This window comes from Tyto alba, unplaced genomic scaffold (genome assembly GCF_018691265.1).
Source record: "Tyto alba isolate M040663 unplaced genomic scaffold, T.alba_DEE_v4.0 Super-Scaffold_22, whole genome shotgun sequence".
Classification (NCBI taxonomy): domain Eukaryota; kingdom Metazoa; phylum Chordata; class Aves; order Strigiformes; family Tytonidae; genus Tyto; species Tyto alba.
In genome coordinates, this window is record NW_024881296.1 from 32,007,477 (window position 1) to 32,026,033 (window position 18,557).

Below are 18,557 nucleotides of genomic sequence, written 5' to 3' on the forward strand. Positions count from 1 at the left end.
ATTACCTTGGAGCTTCACAGGAGTTAGATGTTTTTTCTTCAGGTGTATCTGATCAATGTTAGACTCCCCAGAATGTTAGAGTGGCAATATACATATTTATTACTATCTCTAATTTTCCAGTATAAAGGTGCTTTTTCCATGGCAGTTTAGAGAAACACTATATGCCAAAGGTGCCTTTTGTAAAATATAAAGCACTCCTGCAGGAGTACTCTCTGGCAGCACAAATTTTGCAGATAGCCTATGCACAAATTTTGCAGCTAGCCTTTTTTTAGTAATGTCAGAAATTTTGAAAAAGTGTATTCAAGGCTCACCATGGGTAGGAAAAAAAATTTAAAAACCCTTTTATTTTAATTACGTGGTTGTGCTACCTCACTGCTAGCCTTTTTTCTGTTGTTTTTCTCTTTTGTGTAGGTAGTTGTTTTTACATTTGTACAGTAGCTGCTCTGCATGTCCAAACACAACCTTTGCAAAAGTATAGTTTAACAATTTGAAGCAATCCATAGAAAAGATAATCCACACTTTGGTGATGATTTTATAGTCTTCTAAAACGTACAAAGCACTGAGGAAAATTACCAGGATTTGGCATTTTAGTGAGAATCGAGGAAGCAATTTTCCTCTCCCCATCTATCTCTAAACTGCTATCCACAGAGCACTCTAAATTCTAAGGAAGATCTGGGGTGGTGTCTGAATTCAGAATTCCTCACAAACTGACAGCATCAAGCAGAAGCAGTAGAGTCGAACTTTGGAAGCTGCTTTTACATTAAGGATTTAATTAAATAGATGACAGTAGAGATTAGCGACATGTGCTGTGCTAATAATCTCTTGGATTCTCCTGCTTCACCTCCATTCTGCTCCAATGCAGTAGTATCACATTTTATCTTCCTTTAGAAACTTGGCTTGTGAATTTTGCTATGTGTAACTTGAATATCATGTATAGTTGCAGAGATGGGCAGTACCAAACTTTATTTATTAAAGATCATTTAAAATCATATTTCCAGGTAAGTGATAGAACTCTCCTTCCATTAGAGACTATATCTCCCATCATCAAACAACATAACCTCTGTTAAAATCCAGTGCTGTTCAAAAGATTTGAAGCAAGGATTTTAGGTGCAACATATTTTCTTCAGTAATCCCAAATAAATTGAGCAAGCAGTAACATTTCCCTGCACTTGGTTCCATGGCGATAGCATGACAGCCTACATAAAACTTTGAATTTCTTGGTGGAATTTTCATGGGAAATACTATGGTCAGAAGAATTTTCTGACCTCTTGGGAATGATCAAAGCAAACGTTTTTGAAGCAAGGTAATATGCTCATTTCTAATGAAGGACAGAGGTGTGCATGCACAAAAGTGTGCTGTATTTAGAATGGTAAAGGAACACAAGTTCACAGATCTGCCTCACCAAAAGCATTTAGGGAGCATTTCAGGGAGTTGGACTTTGAGATATTCTATGATTTGAAGTTCTGTAGTAAAGGAGCATCTTGCCTAATACGTGGTCTCACTCGTCAGAAAAATAATGAAACATTTCCATTTCAAGCTATAAGGGAAGAGATAAAAATTATTGTTCTACTCCTGTAATGAAGGGGGTGAGTGGAAAGGATTAGTTCTTGCATTCTTGGGAGGTACTTTGAAATAGCAGTTTGAATATACCGCAAACACTACGCAAATACTTGCATAAAGACATTTTATTATGAATACAAAGTATATATATATTTTTTCTTTTTTTTAATCTGAAGTGCTTATATAAACAGACTCATATCTGTTGATTGACAGTTAGTTTGCAGGGCATGACAGCGGTTGAACACCGTTCAGCTCCAAAGCTTTGCTGAAGTTAATCTCTTGAGGTTTAGCAGTACCCTTCGTGAGCTTCAGAAATCGGATACATCCTTTAAAACGGATATTAGTGGTCAGCCCAAACTGGGTCACACCATCTGAAGGAGGGGAAGAAAAAGCAAAAGGTATTATGTTAGTTTGAGTTGAGACGTAAGTTTGTTCATTGAGAGTCCTGCAGGAGAATATATGTCCCCAGAAATATATTAATGTATTTTATTTGCTGTATATCTTCTTTATTTAAAAAATTACAAATATGATGAGTGAATGTGATAAATGCCTATGTTAGTGGTAACAATCCAATCTCCTTTCCTTTTTCAGCCCTAGCATAACAGTGGCAGAATCTGAACACGTTTAAACTGCCATTGTAAACCATGTAACTCAGTTATGTGACATAGAGAAAATTAAGGAAAACAACCAAATGGCAGCTGGCTACCTACAAATGGTGTATGATGTGTACATGCTAGTCCTGCAGATTCTTAAGCTATTTATCCACAGAATAACAGCGCAAAAAAAGGCCAGAATGGATGCAATTCTTAACTCAAACATCACGAGAAAAGCAGTTCCTCAGTATGGACTTCAGGTGTCATTTAAGGAATGGTTTTGAGAGTTTTCAAGCATTCTGATTTTTTTTTTTCCTCTTGCTGATAGTAAAGCCGGGGATTTGAATACATCTCATCCACTACAGAAGGAGGGCATAGAAGTGAGGGTTGGTTTGACTGGGAAGCTAGAAATATTTCTCTCAACTGCTTGAAATTCATGGCCCAACTTGTTTCTGAGTGTTCTTCCAAGTGAAAAAGTGGGTACAGGGATGCACTCTGATACAAATCTATGCGACTGATAAAGTAGGGTTGCAGAAATAACTTGGCACCTGTAGAGGACTGACTGACCATAACATTATGATGTTTCACAGAGGATGAGATAGCTGACTCCATCTGTCCCTGTATCGTGGTTTGAGCCTGGTCGGCAGCCAACCACCACACAGCCATTCTCTCTCCCCTCTCTTCTGGCAATAAGGGACAGAGAGCCAGGCTTGGGGTTCAAGATTGGACTGGGATGGGGAAAAAAATCACCCTTTATGGTCATGGGCAAAAGGCAGACTCGTTAGGGGAAGAAAAAAAGAACATACATTTATTACAGACACTAACAACACATAACGGAGTAGGACAGTGAGAAGCATTGCCACATCTTGAGAACACCTTCCCCCCACCCCTCCCTTCTTCCCGGGCTCAGCTCTGCTCCCGATATCTCTACCTCCTCCCCCAGTGGCTCAGGGGCAGGGAATGGGGGGTGCAGTCAGCGCTGCCACTTCTTCCATCTTCAGTGGGGGGAGTTTCTGGAACTTGTTCCCCCACTCCATCGTGGTCCCCCTCTCACAGGAGACAGTCCTCCACAAACTTTCTTTGACATGAGTCCCTCCCACAGGCCACAGCATTTCCCCACACTGCTCTGGTGTGGGTCACCAACTTTCTCCAACTGGAGTCCCTCCCACGGCTGCAGCCCTTCCTGAGCTGCTCCGGTGTGGGACACCCCCGCATGCTGCAATCCTCCTGGTGCTGAACTTCAACAGCGGGGTCTACCTTTTCCCACGAGACCCCGGCCTTCTTTGGGCACAGCACCTTGATCAACCATGTGAAATACACAGGCCATAAATCAGTGTCTGCTCCACCGTAGATCTCCATGGGTGGCGGGGGGGGCAACCTGCCGTCTCACCACAGGATACAGGGAGGTCTCTGCTCCGGCACACCTCCTCCCTTCTTTCTTCCTCCGTTCCTCCACTGACCTTGGTGTTCACGCGGCTGCCGCAACTCCTCCTCACCACGGCCCTTCTTAAATACGTTATCGCAGAGGCGCAGCTAATTGGCTCAATTTTCCAAACAGAAGTGGAGCTGGGGGAGCTTCAAGAAGCTTCTCACAGGGGGCTGCCCCGATAGCCCCCTCCCCTGCCACCAAAATCCCCTACCACTCACTCAAACCCAGGACACCCTGATTGCACAGGGAAGAGTGATAGCAGGAGATGAGTAATGGCTTTTAGGGGTAGCCAGGAATTTATATCCTTGCGCCCATGCTCTGGTGGTGAAAAGTTTCTCTTCACAGGAAATTCTCCACCAGCTAATTCTATCTGGTTTAGAACTGTTTTACACTGTTTATGCAGCCAGGAGAAGCCTCAAGAGGGCTGAAAAATACAAACACTTACTAAGTTTACAAAATCCCATGACACTGTTTTAAATTTGTGATGAGCCTGTCTAGGTATTGGGAATTTTAAAATAAATCTTGGATGAGCTAGACTAGACAGCAAGAGAAGTGTGAGGTGTTTAAATGTGTATGTAGGTTTATTAAATCATTCCATAACTTGCCATGTGGATGAACTCAAGAATATCGCTTCAACATGATGTACGTGTAGGCTTGTTTTGTACAGATTGCAGTGTTACTTCCATTTGTTTCTCTTGCTATGTTCCTCTTGACGTACGGTTCAGAACTAGATAGTAACTCCATCTGCAGTGTTTCTTCAGTGCTAGCGCCTATGCTAGAATCGTGTTTTGTTATAAAAAGGCTGCCACAAAGCTGTTTTCCTTCTGGCACAGAGTTGGACCTTAACAATATTCACTGTGACTAAAGTACAACTTTCACATCTCAGTATCAAACATTTTTGAAAATGTTCTGAAGTTTGAGACAGAAGGCTTTTTGGATGTACTGTGTCAGACATTAGAATGGGGCGAAAAACAACTTCCAGAAAGTCATTGAGGAATTAACTTGAGAGGCGTCTTGCCATTGACCTCGGTATGCACTAGAGCAGACACATACTGTGAACATACTTAGCTTTTTGTTTACAAACTGGAGGGAAACCTTATTATAAATGCAATAGAATTGACACTTTGTAAACATCTTGACTGTGTTTCCAGAAAGTAAACTGCTATTAGATGAAACTATTGATTGTCTATGAACAGATGAATACCAGCATTCATTATCAGCTTAGGGGAAGATGAAGCCAGCTACAGAGCTCAGCCCAGTTCTGGATCCTGTTCAATTACTTCTGCATGAAGCAAGATCTCTCGAGGCCTTTCAGAATACTGAGTAGCAAATTTTGATTATTATTTTTCCTTTAAAAACCACCAGACCAAGAGGAAAGACGTTAATCAGAAAGAGATGGTGTCCTTCCACCTCTCTGTGCGAGCTGTTTTCCACATTCCTCAGTTCCTCAGGTTTTACAGACTGATTTACACACACAGTGCCCCACCCCGCCATGGACATACCTGCATTCTTTAGTTAAATTTAAATTTTCCAAATGCTGGTACTGTTGAAACATAACTATTATGCTGTTACTAAACAGAAAGTTTTAAGAGGGAGGCTGTGTGTGTGTGGGCAGCAGAAGGCAGAAAGTCTGCCTGCTCCTCTGTGACAGTGATTACATTTGAAACCAGGCAGGGGGATCAGTGAGAGTCCGTTGGTGCTGCAGCACTTTTTGTTCCAAAATGCAGCTGGATGCAGAAACAAGCATCCATGCCAACTGATACAAACTTGGACAGTCTTACCCGTCATCGTTAGCCTGCTAGTCCTAATTGCATTTAAGACATTACCAAGGCAGTGTTGCTAGAGCATAAGTAAAGCATCATTTGTGTGTTAAATTCTCACCAGGATATCCTCCGACAAAGACAGGGTCGTTAGTGTCTGCTGAGGTCGAGGCCCTGTTTGGGCTGTTACCATCCACCTGTCTGTCATCCACAGTCAGCTCTAAACGGTGTTTGATCTTGTTTGCAAGAACCTTGTGCCACTGTCCATCACACAAGCTGCCTAGTGCATCAGGCTCATAGATAGCAGAGAATCGGCCTGCACCATTGTCAACGTGAAACATCACCTGAAAAGTATGACATGGAAGTCAGCTAGTTCAAAAAAATTTTTTTTTTTTTTTTTTTTTTTTTTTTTTTTTTTTTTTTTTTTTGTTTCTTTAAAGTCAACATGCTTTGACTTCATACGCTAAAGCTCCAGTGTAATACCCGATTCTGTGTGGATTGCTGTCCCTCTGGGATCTGGGTTATACCACTGAGATAAACACTAGTGGGAATATGCAAAATTGTTGTATAGGTTGTCATTTTTCCATTTTTCTGTCTTAGTTTTGGGGTGTTTCACCTCCCCCACCCCCAGCCCAAGCTCTTTATAGTGACAGATTACTGACTGGTTTCCCAGACTGTGAAATAAAAGATATACACAAGAAACTGATATTATTGATGACAAAGTCTTTCCTAAAAACTTTTAATATTCTCACTAATTTCAGTCCTGATGTTGCAGCTTTAGGAAACTCAAGTGTTACAGAATCTTTTAAAATATCTTTGTAAAAGTGTAAGAGCCTCTTGACATATGGGGAAGTGGCAAGTGCTGCATAAAGGAGAAGCCATGATATTGACTGAGACACCTTGAGATTGGAGTAGTAAGCTTGCACTTAAACTACCTGTGCTTTATAAAACCAGTCTCTACAAAGAGCCAAAAATGCTCTGCTACTCACTTTTCCATCTACTAATTCAATGCCAAGCCCATCCATTTTTTGGCTGCTGACTCCTAGGAGAACACCATTCATCCGTGTTGTACGGAATTCAAATTCCACAAGCAGATCTGTTCCCACTTTGTATGCACCAACTTGGAGAGAAAAGGAGAAGCATAATAAAATGAAGAGAAGTATTTAGTACATCATTCCTAATAATTAAATTAAGTATATTGCCAGTAATGCAAGTTAACTAACTCAGCATTATTAATGCAGTCCATGTCATGTGAATTCATGTAAGCAATGGTTATGGTGGCTGTGCTTAGTGTGAGACCTTGCTAGAAAGTCATCTAGTCTATCCCCAGGCAAGATAACTAAAAATGATCAGTGCAAGTTTCAAGTATCGGTCTCACTTTGCCTCTAGTCAACATGTGTTAGGTAGCACTGGAAGTTTTTGAAAATGGTAGCTCTTTCTCTGTTCTTTGCCTATCAGCAGAGTTGTTCATTACCTGTTTTGGCAAAGCCTGTTCCATCGAAGTATGTTCCTTTCTGTGCAGTGACAAAGCATTTTCCAACATTGAAGCTGGAAGTTGGATTATCCAGGTCAACAGGTGATTCTGTCATTTTAAAATTTCTGATGCAGCCGTCAATGCTATAGGTGACCTGCAGTCAATATTTCAAACAAAATGTATTACTGCAAAGCAAGATGAAATGTTCAGAATAAAGGCCTAAAGTATGTCATCAGAAAGTACCTTTGCTGGATTTATGGAGCTGAATAAAACTTGAATTTTACATGGCTAATCCTTAATATCTGATTGTAATTGGAATCTAATCTCAGTCATACTGAGGATGAATTACATTACTTTGCAGGGATGTGATCTGAGTCATATCTATTTGGCTTAATGGAGGGGACATAAAATAATACACTGCATAATGAAACGTAGCAAATTACATCAGCAATGCAGGAATTTAATGGCCTATACTTTACCTTTTTAATTGACTAGGTTATGGGATTTGCAAGTAGATGAAGATACTGGATATAGTTCTCTGGGCTGTTTGTAATTTTACTGGGGCTTTTTTTTTTTTTTTTTTTTTTTTTTTTCCCCCTTTCATCACTTTACAATGGGCCTAATGTTGCATGGTAAAACAGAACTAATGCAGGTACACAGCTACTAGAATGAACAAAGCCCCTACGTAAGGGTTGTTGACTGTACAGAGTTGTTCATATAATATCTGTATATAGGCCTGATGGCCACAGTGACCAGGGCCACCCTGTTGGCCAGAGGGACAGGTGGAGGTGCAGGGTGTGCTCAGGGGTACAGAGGCTCCCGCGCAGGGTAACAAGCTGCACCTCCAGTTTGGCTTCTGCACTGGGAGCAGTTACTGTGGCTCCGAGCGGGCGGTACGTGCACACGTAAGCTGGTGGTGTCAGTGTGCGAGCCCCCGCCCGGGGCAGGAGTGAGGGGCTGCCCGGCCCGTGCCCAGGGTCGCCCCGGGGCTGGTCAGTGCATCCCAGCGGGACCGCTGAGGACTGATGGCATCTCCCTGGAGCTCTGCCTCCCTCTTCTCTCTGAGGTGTGCAGAAGCTGCATTTTGGTTCTTGGCTTCAGGCAAAGGCTTTGAGCTTTGATTTAGAGCCGGGAAAATTTATCTCTGGTATCAGTGGGAAAGAGGAAAATGATAAACATGTACTTTGAGGAAGAAAAGGAAGACATATTCATAAGCAATGCAGTAGGAAGGAAGAAAACAAAAATCAGCATACCAAATACAGTGTAGAAATACGTACAAATACAGAAAGGAGAAAGGCAGACCTGCAGAGAATAGTCTTGACTCTAACAATATCCTGTCCACTAATTATAAAGAATTTCCAAATAATTTCTTTCCTTGTAAGTCAAAGCTGAATGTACTATGGAATTATATAGCTTATTATTGCTAAATACACCCATAAAAAATTTTCACGAGAACTTGAGCAATATCAGTGAAAAAATTCATTTCTGAGCTGAGCAATGCTTTTTGTCAGATTCATAAATAGACTTTTTTCTAACAAGTGAAAGTCATCTCCAGATCAACACGTTTTGTTATCAAAAAAGAAAAATGCCACAAAAGAAAACAAATCTTGCCATCTTCACTGTGAGAATAAATCACAGAAAAGCAAGATTTGTAGACAACTCGATAACATTATCTAAGTTTAAAATTTCACTTTCCCTATGGAAAAGAAAATCTGATTATACTTTAGCACAGTAACAGGCAATATAATCTCTTTTGCTGAAAGCAGAGTTTTGAGTGCTTAAAATGTGACATCTGCTGAAGCCAACCAAGGAGCTATCAGTCTTCGGCACTGAATAGGAAGCCAGCCCACCTATGGTTACATATTAGATTAGTGTCTAGAAAGGCTGATGTGTGTTTAGAAGAAAGCCCTAACTAAGATAATACATCCTTTCAACTTACTTTGCTTCAGAGCCTTTACATGAAGCCTACAACATAGCACTCTATTAATGCATCATGTGGTGTATTTTACTGAGAATGATTGAAAGGCAAGAGCGGTTTTTTACTTTCCGTGAATGACATTTGAAGTCACAGCTTCATTTAAGTCCCAAAGCACCCGAGACTGTCAGGATCTGACATGACTGTTATTGCCAGACTGAGCCATTTATCCGCACGGGTTCCCTCCATTACTTCTGACAAGGAGCAGTAGATAAGGATTTAGTGTTACCTTTCTCCTTACATTAGTATTTGTAAGTTGTAGATGTATTTCAAAGAGCATAACTTGATAGTACTAGGAATTATATTTTGTGGGTAGTTAAGTATTGCTTTTGTTTTTCAGTCCATCAGATCTGGTTTGGTAAATCCAAACGCTCAGATTTGCCTCAATTTGGGCTTTCTGCACAATCCATAATTTACTGACAAATACAATCCTACATGTCAGTTTTCTTTATGGAATACAACTCTCAGATTTAGAGTGGTTACTCTTCCCCTTCATTCCCCATCCACAAGTTATTATACGGACTTATTTAAGCAGGATCTATGAATTCTTTTTCTGTATTTATTTTGTTTGCCCAAACTGGTGGATTCTTGCTTGTCTATAGACTAGCATTTGCCATTCCATAACCATCTTACTACAATGGTATTTATTCACATGTAGTTCCTTTGAGAGTCTGGCTTGTTTCCTTACCAGGAATTCTACTTTTGCCTCCTCCTTACTGACTCTGCATAATCACCCAGAATAAGCTCAGACATAGCTGCTACTGAGATTCCAGTTCTTTTTCTGAATCATGCTGCACTATATGCCTACTTTCTTTTTTGCTATAATTAAATTAATTCAAGTTCTGGCTTCTGCTTTGAAAGACCCCTCTGCATAGAGAGAAAAATAATGCAGGGAAAAGGTATTTTTCTGATTCTGATACTGGAATATCTTGAGGGGTGGGAGGACAGCATGAAAGTGAGATGGCTGACATGGAGTTGGGCAAAAAGATGCAGTAAATGGCCTGGGTGAGGGAATACAGTGTTCCTAGTTAATTCTACAAAATTTAGGCCAAAATGATATTCACCTCTCTGGGCTCTGTTATCTAAGACATCTTCTGTGTCAGCATGAAGGCTGGTCGTTTAGACCAAAACAGTGATAAATTGATATATGCACATTTGATTTGGAAACAGAAAGAGGACAACAGCGTTTTCATGGCCTTACTTCAAAATACATTCTCTCCTAGTTTAGTAATAACACAAAACCAATTAGTACAGTAAACAGCAGTACTACTTGGGTACTTTGTCCAGGGTAATTTTGGCTTCTGCTGCTTCTCTTAGGAGATGTTTTCACTGTTTATTAGCACTTATTACTAGATGAATTACAGCCAAGAGAAAGGACAGGTAGTATTCAGGACTTTATACTCTAGTTGTACTAGAGTATAAACACTTTCTACTTTTCCATATGGATCTTTCTACTTTTCCATAACTCTGCTATTTCTAGTTATTTTCGTTAACTGGATTCTGAGTCAGATCTTTCCACTGAAAGAATGTAGTATACCTCCAGTAATGTCCATTTTATCCATATTCTTGAGCAGCCTGAGGGAAAAGCAAACCAAAACAAAACTGGGAAGACATTGGTACCAATGAAGACACACTTAAGGAGTGTAAGATAACTTAAACAAACTTGCTTACCGGACCAATTCTTCTAGTTGTGTAGTTAACAGGCAATCCTCCAACATACAGCATTCCTACAACATCCAATATATCGGCTTTCTTGGGGCTAACAGTCCTGTTTGAAACATCATCAACTATAAGGTTTCCTTCTTGCTTCATTCGAACTACTTTTATCTAAAAAGACACACAAATGCAATATAATTACAGGAGAAAGTGGTAGGAGTGGTTAGCAGAAGTGCCAGGGCAGCAACCATGGAAAATGTTCATGGAACAGAGCTCCTAGGCAAGGTTTTGTGCAAACGTATGACTGCATTTTAATTACATCTGGGTCAGGAGGCATCATGTTTTAACCTAAACCATTTCAAATGGAGAAAAGGTTGTTACTAAATGGTTTAGTTTAAGGAGAAGCCCCTGCTTTCTTAAAAACAAAGACTGTGATCTTTTCTTAAAGAGGTTGCCTTTTTCCTCCCTCCCAAAGTGGACTTGTGCTTTTTGGGAACTTTGGATTTCGTTTCCATTCTCTCCTACAAAAATAAGGTCTACAAAAAGGGTCCTTTTCTCGCAGAGTGCCAAGCTTCATGCCCAAAGAGCACAGTCTTCCATTAAGAAATATATGCTCCAGTTAGTTCTCTTAGAATATAGAGAAAACAGCTAAAAGAGCAAACCAAATCTTTTCTGCATTTATAGAGAGTCTAGCAGAAAGGGGCCCTGGTCTAATGCCAGTGCTCCTAGGCATTATATAAACCAGATAAATAATGACTACAACTTTATTTTTTCTCCTCATAAAATACCTTGGTATAGAGAATTTGCTATCATCAAAATGTTCATGAGTAAAAATCCAGTGAAAATAAAATTCCTGCAGTACAGGGTGGGAATGAAGCAGAGAGACACTAAGGATGACTGCAAAGAGGGTTTCATAAAAGCAATTAAAGCATAATAGAAAATGCAATTAGATTTTTTTCTCATTTGGTGATAGAGATGTGGATGGTGACTTTCCAAATATCTGTCCAAAATTTAACGTCTCTTACAGTATATAACTTGAATACATAGTTACATATATGCTTTTCTTCTGTCTTTATTGGTGCCTTCAAGCATGTTACCTGATGAATATACTATGTGTTTGTTGTCCTTGTCCCAGTAAATACTAAACTTCATGTCTGTGATATTATTCCTTCTCTTACCATCTGAATGCCACAGATATTGCATATAAATGCTCCTCACAAAGTCACAGAAGGGGCTGCCAAATACAACCATGAATATCATATTTATTCCCTAATGAATTGAATTAATAATGCAGGCAAGATTTACTTGAATGTTACTGCTTTTTTCTTTGCTTGTAGCATTATGGCCAAACAATGACATTATTAACATAGAAACAACTGGCTTTAATGATGTATTCCATCATCATGAGCTGATACCTGAGCCCTATTAGGCAGGAAGGAACATTTTCTTCAGTTCCTTACCATACATGGGACATATTCTAAATATGTCCAGAAATACATGTTTCCTCAAGGAGAAATTTCAAAGTTCAGCACTAACTTTTTTGTTAGTGAAATATGTACTGTGTATGTATCAGTGAATCTGAAAGCACAGATTTTGCAGGCTACAGTAAATCCTAGCCATGAAGTTAAGCTTGTATAAACTACATTTTGCAAATATCTTAAGGCAAAACAAAGCTTGCTCTTAACATTATAAATAATAGTTTAGCATTAGAGACTACTTTACCTTGTGCCACTGGCCATCATTTATTTTGTTGGAAATCATTGTGTTGGTGTCTCCACTCCCCAGATCGTAGCTGAAATAAGGCAGTCCATTCTTTATCTGAACTGTAGCAAAATCAGCATGGTTGATGCGGGCCATATAAAACAGCAAGCCAGAATCAGCTCTTGTTCGGACTTCAAATTCAATTGTAAGTCTAGAAATGAAAGAAACAGGAAAACGACAACAAAGGAAAAGATATTTGGAGTCAGACAGTAGACAAATTTATCTGCTGTAACATTTTGTGTTTCTCTAAAACAACTTTACAGTTAGTGACCCATTTTATTTGTCCATCAGAGTTTAAGAAAAATAATTTGGTTATATGTGAATTGCATTTCACACGTATTTGATCCCTGACATGTGAGTGTTCATTAGTCCCTTTGCTGTGGAATAGAATTTGGCATATAATTCTCAACTGCAGCTGAAGCTGCTAGAAAATCCCAGTGCTTGTAAAATTCCAGCAGTGTTATCTGTCATCCACACACATTATGCTCACAAAGAGGAGCAAGCTGTAGTGACAGCTGGCAAATGTTGAGTTTCTAATGAGTTGTATTGCCTGAAGACAGGTTGCAAAACTTTTAAAGATGCAGAGAGAAGAGTTTACAATCATGATATAAAACACTTATTCTGATTTCTCCCATCAGAAAATGGGGGTGTGTCTGACCTCTTGGACAGAAAGGTAATGGCAAAAATCTCCACTACAGCAAAGAACCAAGGAAGAAATTATTTGGATTATTTAGATGCTAATGTTGTACTGGCAGCACATCACTGACCTAGCCCAAGCTGAGCTGCAAAATCAGTACCTGAAAGTAGTTGAGAATATAAATGTGAAAAATCACTGCAGGAAAATGATCAGGCCAGGATTTTTATTTGAAAAGAAGACAGGCAAGGACTATAGGATCACATATTTCTTTTAATTATGCTCCTGGTTTTCTAAAATTAGAAAATGTGAAAATATGCAGCACAGCACCTTTATAGGTAAAAATGTGAGGCTGATGGACTTGTAAACTATAAGGCAGCAAAAATTCTTAGTGGTGTGAGACGGCATATTTGTTACTGATCATATGTCTTCAAAGCAAAAATGAACAAGTTATAGCTTCATATATCTATTGAAACCAGCTGTATTTTTATAAGTAGCTCTTGGAATTCCTCTGAATATCAACATGTATATGTATATATTGTTATGCTTTTAAAGGGTCAATGTCATTTTGCCTATTTACTGTGCAAGCTCAATCTTAACTATCAGAGGAAAGTGGAAAAAAGGCTTGCTTATTACAGGAAATTAAGTTACTGAACCAAGAAATTTTCTTCCAAAAAAGCAACCTGTAAACTTAGTTGGGTGATTTGTTGTGGTGGTGCAATTCTCACCCCCTGGGCTGCTTGGTGCCAAGTGTGATTCCACCCACCTGCCCCGGGCTATATGTCAACCCGGAGAGATAAGGACTGCTGATGGTGTGAATCAGAACGTTAAGGTGCCCCTTTAGGGAGCCTGGCTCCTGCCCCTCCCAATCACTCAGAAATGGTTGTAACAGTCCCTCATCTCCTAACAGCCTGGCACACCTGTGGCTGGGATGTAATCAAAGGAGACCAATAACAGAGTTGCACCTTCATCAAATTCTTGTGCGACTGGTGGAAGGTCCCAGAATGTTTCTTTGTTTGAGCTGGGCCTGAGTGAAAATACATGAGGAAAGTCAGTTATCTTGGACCCTATAAATTGCGACTCCACGTGGACCCTTTGAGCTCTCCTGGATTGCAGCTGGTCTGTGACCAGCACCTCCTCTGAGCTGGGAGGCCTCTCAGCTATCAAAAACCTTAAGGCGCCGGCTGCTGCCAGAGCTGATGGAAAGCCACGGCCAAGTCAACTATGGCCCGTTGAGGAATGCCAAGGCATTGTGAGTATTTGCTCTAAACTCAAGGAGGGAACTTTTATTTTGAGCCAGCTTCTCTTACTCTTTCTCTGCCTATTGGTACGTATAGATATATACTTCATTCTACTGGATCCGAATACTTTTGTCTCGTGTGTATGTGTTTGTATGTTTTGTGTTTGTGTATGCGCATGTATATATGTTTTGATTTAAGATACCATATAGTAAGCTAGAGTGAATCTTGTCATCTTAGAATCCGTAAAGTCGCTATTTTTAATTATAACATTTTCCTGAATTATTTTGTACGTATTCAAAGTGGTTAATGATCAAGTGCTGTTAGTTATTAATAAATTTTGATTCATTACTGTGCTAATACTTTCATCCGCAACACTTGGTTGCATTCTTTTGTTTGTTTTTCTGCAAATCAGTGTGGGATCTGTGTGTGTCCAAACCTTTACAAAGAGGTAAACTGTTTTTGTGAGAGCTACTTAGGTGGGCACTTCATTGCCTAGATTTCATGCTTTAATGCTATTTATGTTTGCTTAATGAAGTGAATTAGCCATGGGATGTAGTCTTTTTCAGATTATGCCCATAATTTTGGGAGATGCTTTCGAGAATATCAGGAGGGGCATTTCATTTTGACCTTACTTCATCAAAACTCAATGCTGAAATAAACAATATACCTGTTTTTCACTTTGGTGTCATCAAATGCAACTGCAATATGGCTGTTCCTTGAAAGACCAAATTGTTTGCCACCTTTCAAAATGGCTGGTTCTGTGTCAGCAGCACAGGAATCCTGCAAAATATACAGTGATCATATAAACTTCATATTTTATATCTATTTCAGCTGTGCATGAGCTAGAAGTCTTCTAGCTGGTCAGGACTGAGAATATTAAACCTTGTCTAGACACCGGTCTTGCAGTTTTCCAGTGTGTTGATGTCTCATCACACCAGCTAAAGTTATAAACCAGTATGACAGGAACTTGGTGTAAAAGCAGAGCTCATTAAGCTGGCTATAAAAGCAAATAAAAGTAATATATGAACATTGCTGCTTTCATGCCACCAGTGGACATTTACAAGAGTCTTAATTGATTTCCAGGCAGCTCACTGTACTCTTAGCTCACATAAGTGAGTTTTACACAGTAGGATGCCCTCTTACAGAAATGAAGCAAGACTTAAGTTTTAAAAGGATGCTTTGCTGTGGACTTGAAATCTAATCACCTTAAAAATAACGAGTTAAAAGTACTTTCAGATCCCACACCTGTCAATGAGTCCTCCATTTTACTTCTTTATATTGTTTTACAATTGTATTCTTTGTTTAATGTGCTGTTGTTTGTTTCCCCTGGTGCTGTTGAAAGGCCCTCACAAACAAAAAGGGAAGCCAAATAAATGATGGATAGAAGTAACAACTGTTAAACTCCCTGAGCTGTCTAATGTAGACACATTACTCAGGGGGCAAAGGAAGAAACCCCTCCCTGTCTGTTCCATTTCTATTAAAGTGATGCAACAGTGGAAGGTAAAATATCTTCTGCCCGGTATAATCTTCTCTTTTTAATTTCACTGGGTCTTTTAATCTCTGGTCCTAAAGCTCTTGTACAGGGGTGCCTGGGGCAATGTGAGACCATGGTAATTACCAGCTCCTACTCATGTCTAGCTTTTGCCTCCCACTGAGAGTATTGTAAAGAAACTACTCAAAGGATCTAACACAACACAATATCAGGACAATACTGCTGGGAAAAAAACAAACTTTTGATAGCTTCAAGCTCTGTTTTTAAGCACTGTGGCTGATATCATTTTGGATTGGCGACAGTCTCTTATTTGAGCCCTGACTCAGCAGGGACCTGCAAAGCACAAGGTGCAGTGCTTTGCTGACAAAGAGCTCGTTCTGTGAAACATTTTGAAAATGTCATGAGTGACTCATCAGGCACTGAGATTTCGGCTGCAAAAAGAATATTTCTTTCCCCCTCTCACTCAGTTTTTCAGTAGTGTTATATTTTTTGCTTTCACGTGTTACAAAAATCTTCACAACACTATAGAGCACTTCTAAAAATTAGTTTTCCACAATTAATGCTCTGGTTTGAATATGACAGAGTAGAACACCATGCATTACAACAAGTACACATCAATGTGCAATGGAGGGAATAAACACAAGGAAAATTCAGCAGGTCCAAACAAAGTTATGGATGTGTGATAGCAGTCTTCCAGGGATCATCAAATAGAAAAAAAACCCCAAAACATATTTGTATAATGCTGGGTAACGTTTCTAATTATTCTAAGCTTTACAGGTTTAGCTAGGAATTTAACACTATGTTAATAATTCTGTATATATAATACTTACATGAGAATTTGGGCTTGCTAAAATTTGAAGATGGGGACTAACTACTGGTAATGGAACAGCATACACAAACACACACTTTTATGTGGCACATTTTTACATATTACATGGTAAAAGGACATATTTTGACAGTAAATTCAATCTTAGGCTGTTATACGTTAGTAAAGGGTCTGGCCCTAACAGTTTAGCTGCTCCTCAGCATCAGCAAACACTGCAGTTTTAATTCATCCCAGCAGAAGGACTGTAAGGAAGGGCAAGGAGTCAAGGCGAGTGCCAAACACACCATGATGGTTGGAATCCTAGCAAGCATACAGTGATTATTTACTGATAAAAACTCTTGGATAACAGTGAACATTTATTAGGTTGATGTGAAAATATCAGGAAAAGGAAAAAAAAAATCAGTAGGGCATGCTTAAAAAACTTCCCGGTTTTATTCACCTGTGTCTGCTTTCACTTTATCTAGGGACAGCCAGCTTTATAGCCTTCACAAGACTGTGAACTAAACATGGATCATCAGCCTATATTAAAATATCTCAGCTTTGTTTTTTTCAGTAATGGCCTTAGGATGTCTTGGGTTTAAACCTGGTTGCTTAATAATCTCTCATATTACCTGAGAGCCTCCAGACTCAACTCTTGAGCTGCACTTTACTTCAGCCTTGTTAGATGTCAGGGGCTTGACTGGTAAGTCAAAAAGCTAGGTGTATATCAAAAGTGGAAATGAAGAACAGAAAAGCCCACTGGTGGACTGTCACACATTCTCTACAAACAATGCTGTATTAGCAATTACAAAGAAAGTAATTAGGGGAAAAAGGGAGCACCACTGAAGCAGTCCCCATAGTTCACTGAATAGTGTTAATAAAACAATGAAGTAATGCATGGAGAAATAGTGGAAGATACCGTCATGGAGTCAGGTGCAGAAGTAAGGCTGGCGCTCTTCATTTCAGTGGCAAGCGAATCCTAAGAAGCAGTGAATAACACAAGGCAGAAGCAGCAGTTACTCATGTCGAGAAACATTTTGGCATCTGTAGCAAGCAGCAGCAGGCTGGTGACCAGTGTGTTTCCCAACTATCCTACTTTTAGATCTTTTCTTGCCTTTAGTAGAAGGTAGGCTTTTTTAATTTGGGATTAAACTCCCCTCCTCTTTTACATGCAGAGGGATAATAGAGACAAGAAAGGTCCCAAAAGGACTTATATAGAACAGATACTTTATTTAAGCCTACTATGTGGAAATAATTTTCCATATACATTACTTCTACACTGAGCTGCTGTATAATTAACTGTCCTATCAGTGAGATCTCATTATTAGACTGTGGTTACTTATTTTGCAACATTGTTTCTATAGGAAAGATGAGGCAGGACTCGGTATCAGGGAGTGTAACTGACAGAAGGTAGGTTTAAATTAGATATAAGGATGTACAAGGAAGAAATTCTTTCCTGCAGGGGTGGTGAAGCACTGGCCCAGGGTGCCCAGAGCAGCTGTGGCTGCCCCCTCCCTGGGAGTGTCCAAGGCCAGGTTGGACGGGGCTGGGAGCACCCTGGGCTGGGGGAAGGGGGCCCTGCCCGGGGCAGGGGGGTTGGAACTAGGTGATCTTTAAGGTCCCCTCCAAACCAAACCATTCTGTGATTCTATGATGCCCCAGAAAAATACATTGGAGAACTTACTTAGATTTATGTAAAAATTATCCAAAAGCTTGCTTTATTTAAAATACTTTCAAGTTTTCAGAATACTAAAATGGTTGCATTTTTACCAAGAGAGAAAGTGGACTGATGGCGTTTTATTTAGATTTTTATTTTGAACTCCTGTTTCAAATTATCACAACTCTAGATATGTGGTAGACAAAACTCACCTAGTTACAGTGGGACTAGTTTCTGATATTAATGAGTAGATCTATTCTTCTCACTTTTGCTTTTGAAAAGTTAGTACTTGGAGTCTTCGAAAGTGTGGACTTGCTCTTTCATGAACTTCTGTATTTTTTTATTTTGTTTATAATGCTTGATCAAGGGATAATGTGACTGCAGTCTTTCACAACAGTGAACATTAAACTGGATAACAATTTTTACCTTCTTGTTGCCTGGTTCCTTATCTTTCCATGGTAGCCTTACCATACTGCAAATTTGCTGATTTTCAACTCCAAACACAAAGATGAATCAGAGC

The 18,557-nt window shown here is 39.6% G+C and overlaps 1 protein-coding gene across 2 annotated transcripts in view; it reads right to left on the minus strand.

Annotated features, from left to right (window-relative positions):
• Positions 1-1,667: 1,667 nt before the first annotated feature.
• Positions 1,668-18,557, minus strand: part of LAMA2 (laminin subunit alpha 2) — a 393,841-nt gene continuing 376,951 nt past the window's right edge. For both annotated transcript variants that reach the window (XM_042795940.1, XM_042795938.1), the window contains 7 exons: positions 14,751-14,863; positions 12,170-12,359; positions 10,463-10,618; positions 6,817-6,970; positions 6,332-6,462; positions 5,464-5,686; positions 1,668-1,931 (listed from right to left, as the gene is read on the minus strand). In XM_042795940.1, the coding sequence (XP_042651874.1) occupies positions 1,774-1,931; positions 5,464-5,686; positions 6,332-6,462; positions 6,817-6,970; positions 10,463-10,618; positions 12,170-12,359; positions 14,751-14,863 (1,125 nt within the window). In that variant the 3' untranslated portion in view covers positions 1,668-1,773. The remainder of the gene's footprint in view (positions 1,932-5,463; positions 5,687-6,331; positions 6,463-6,816; positions 6,971-10,462; positions 10,619-12,169; positions 12,360-14,750; positions 14,864-18,557) is intronic.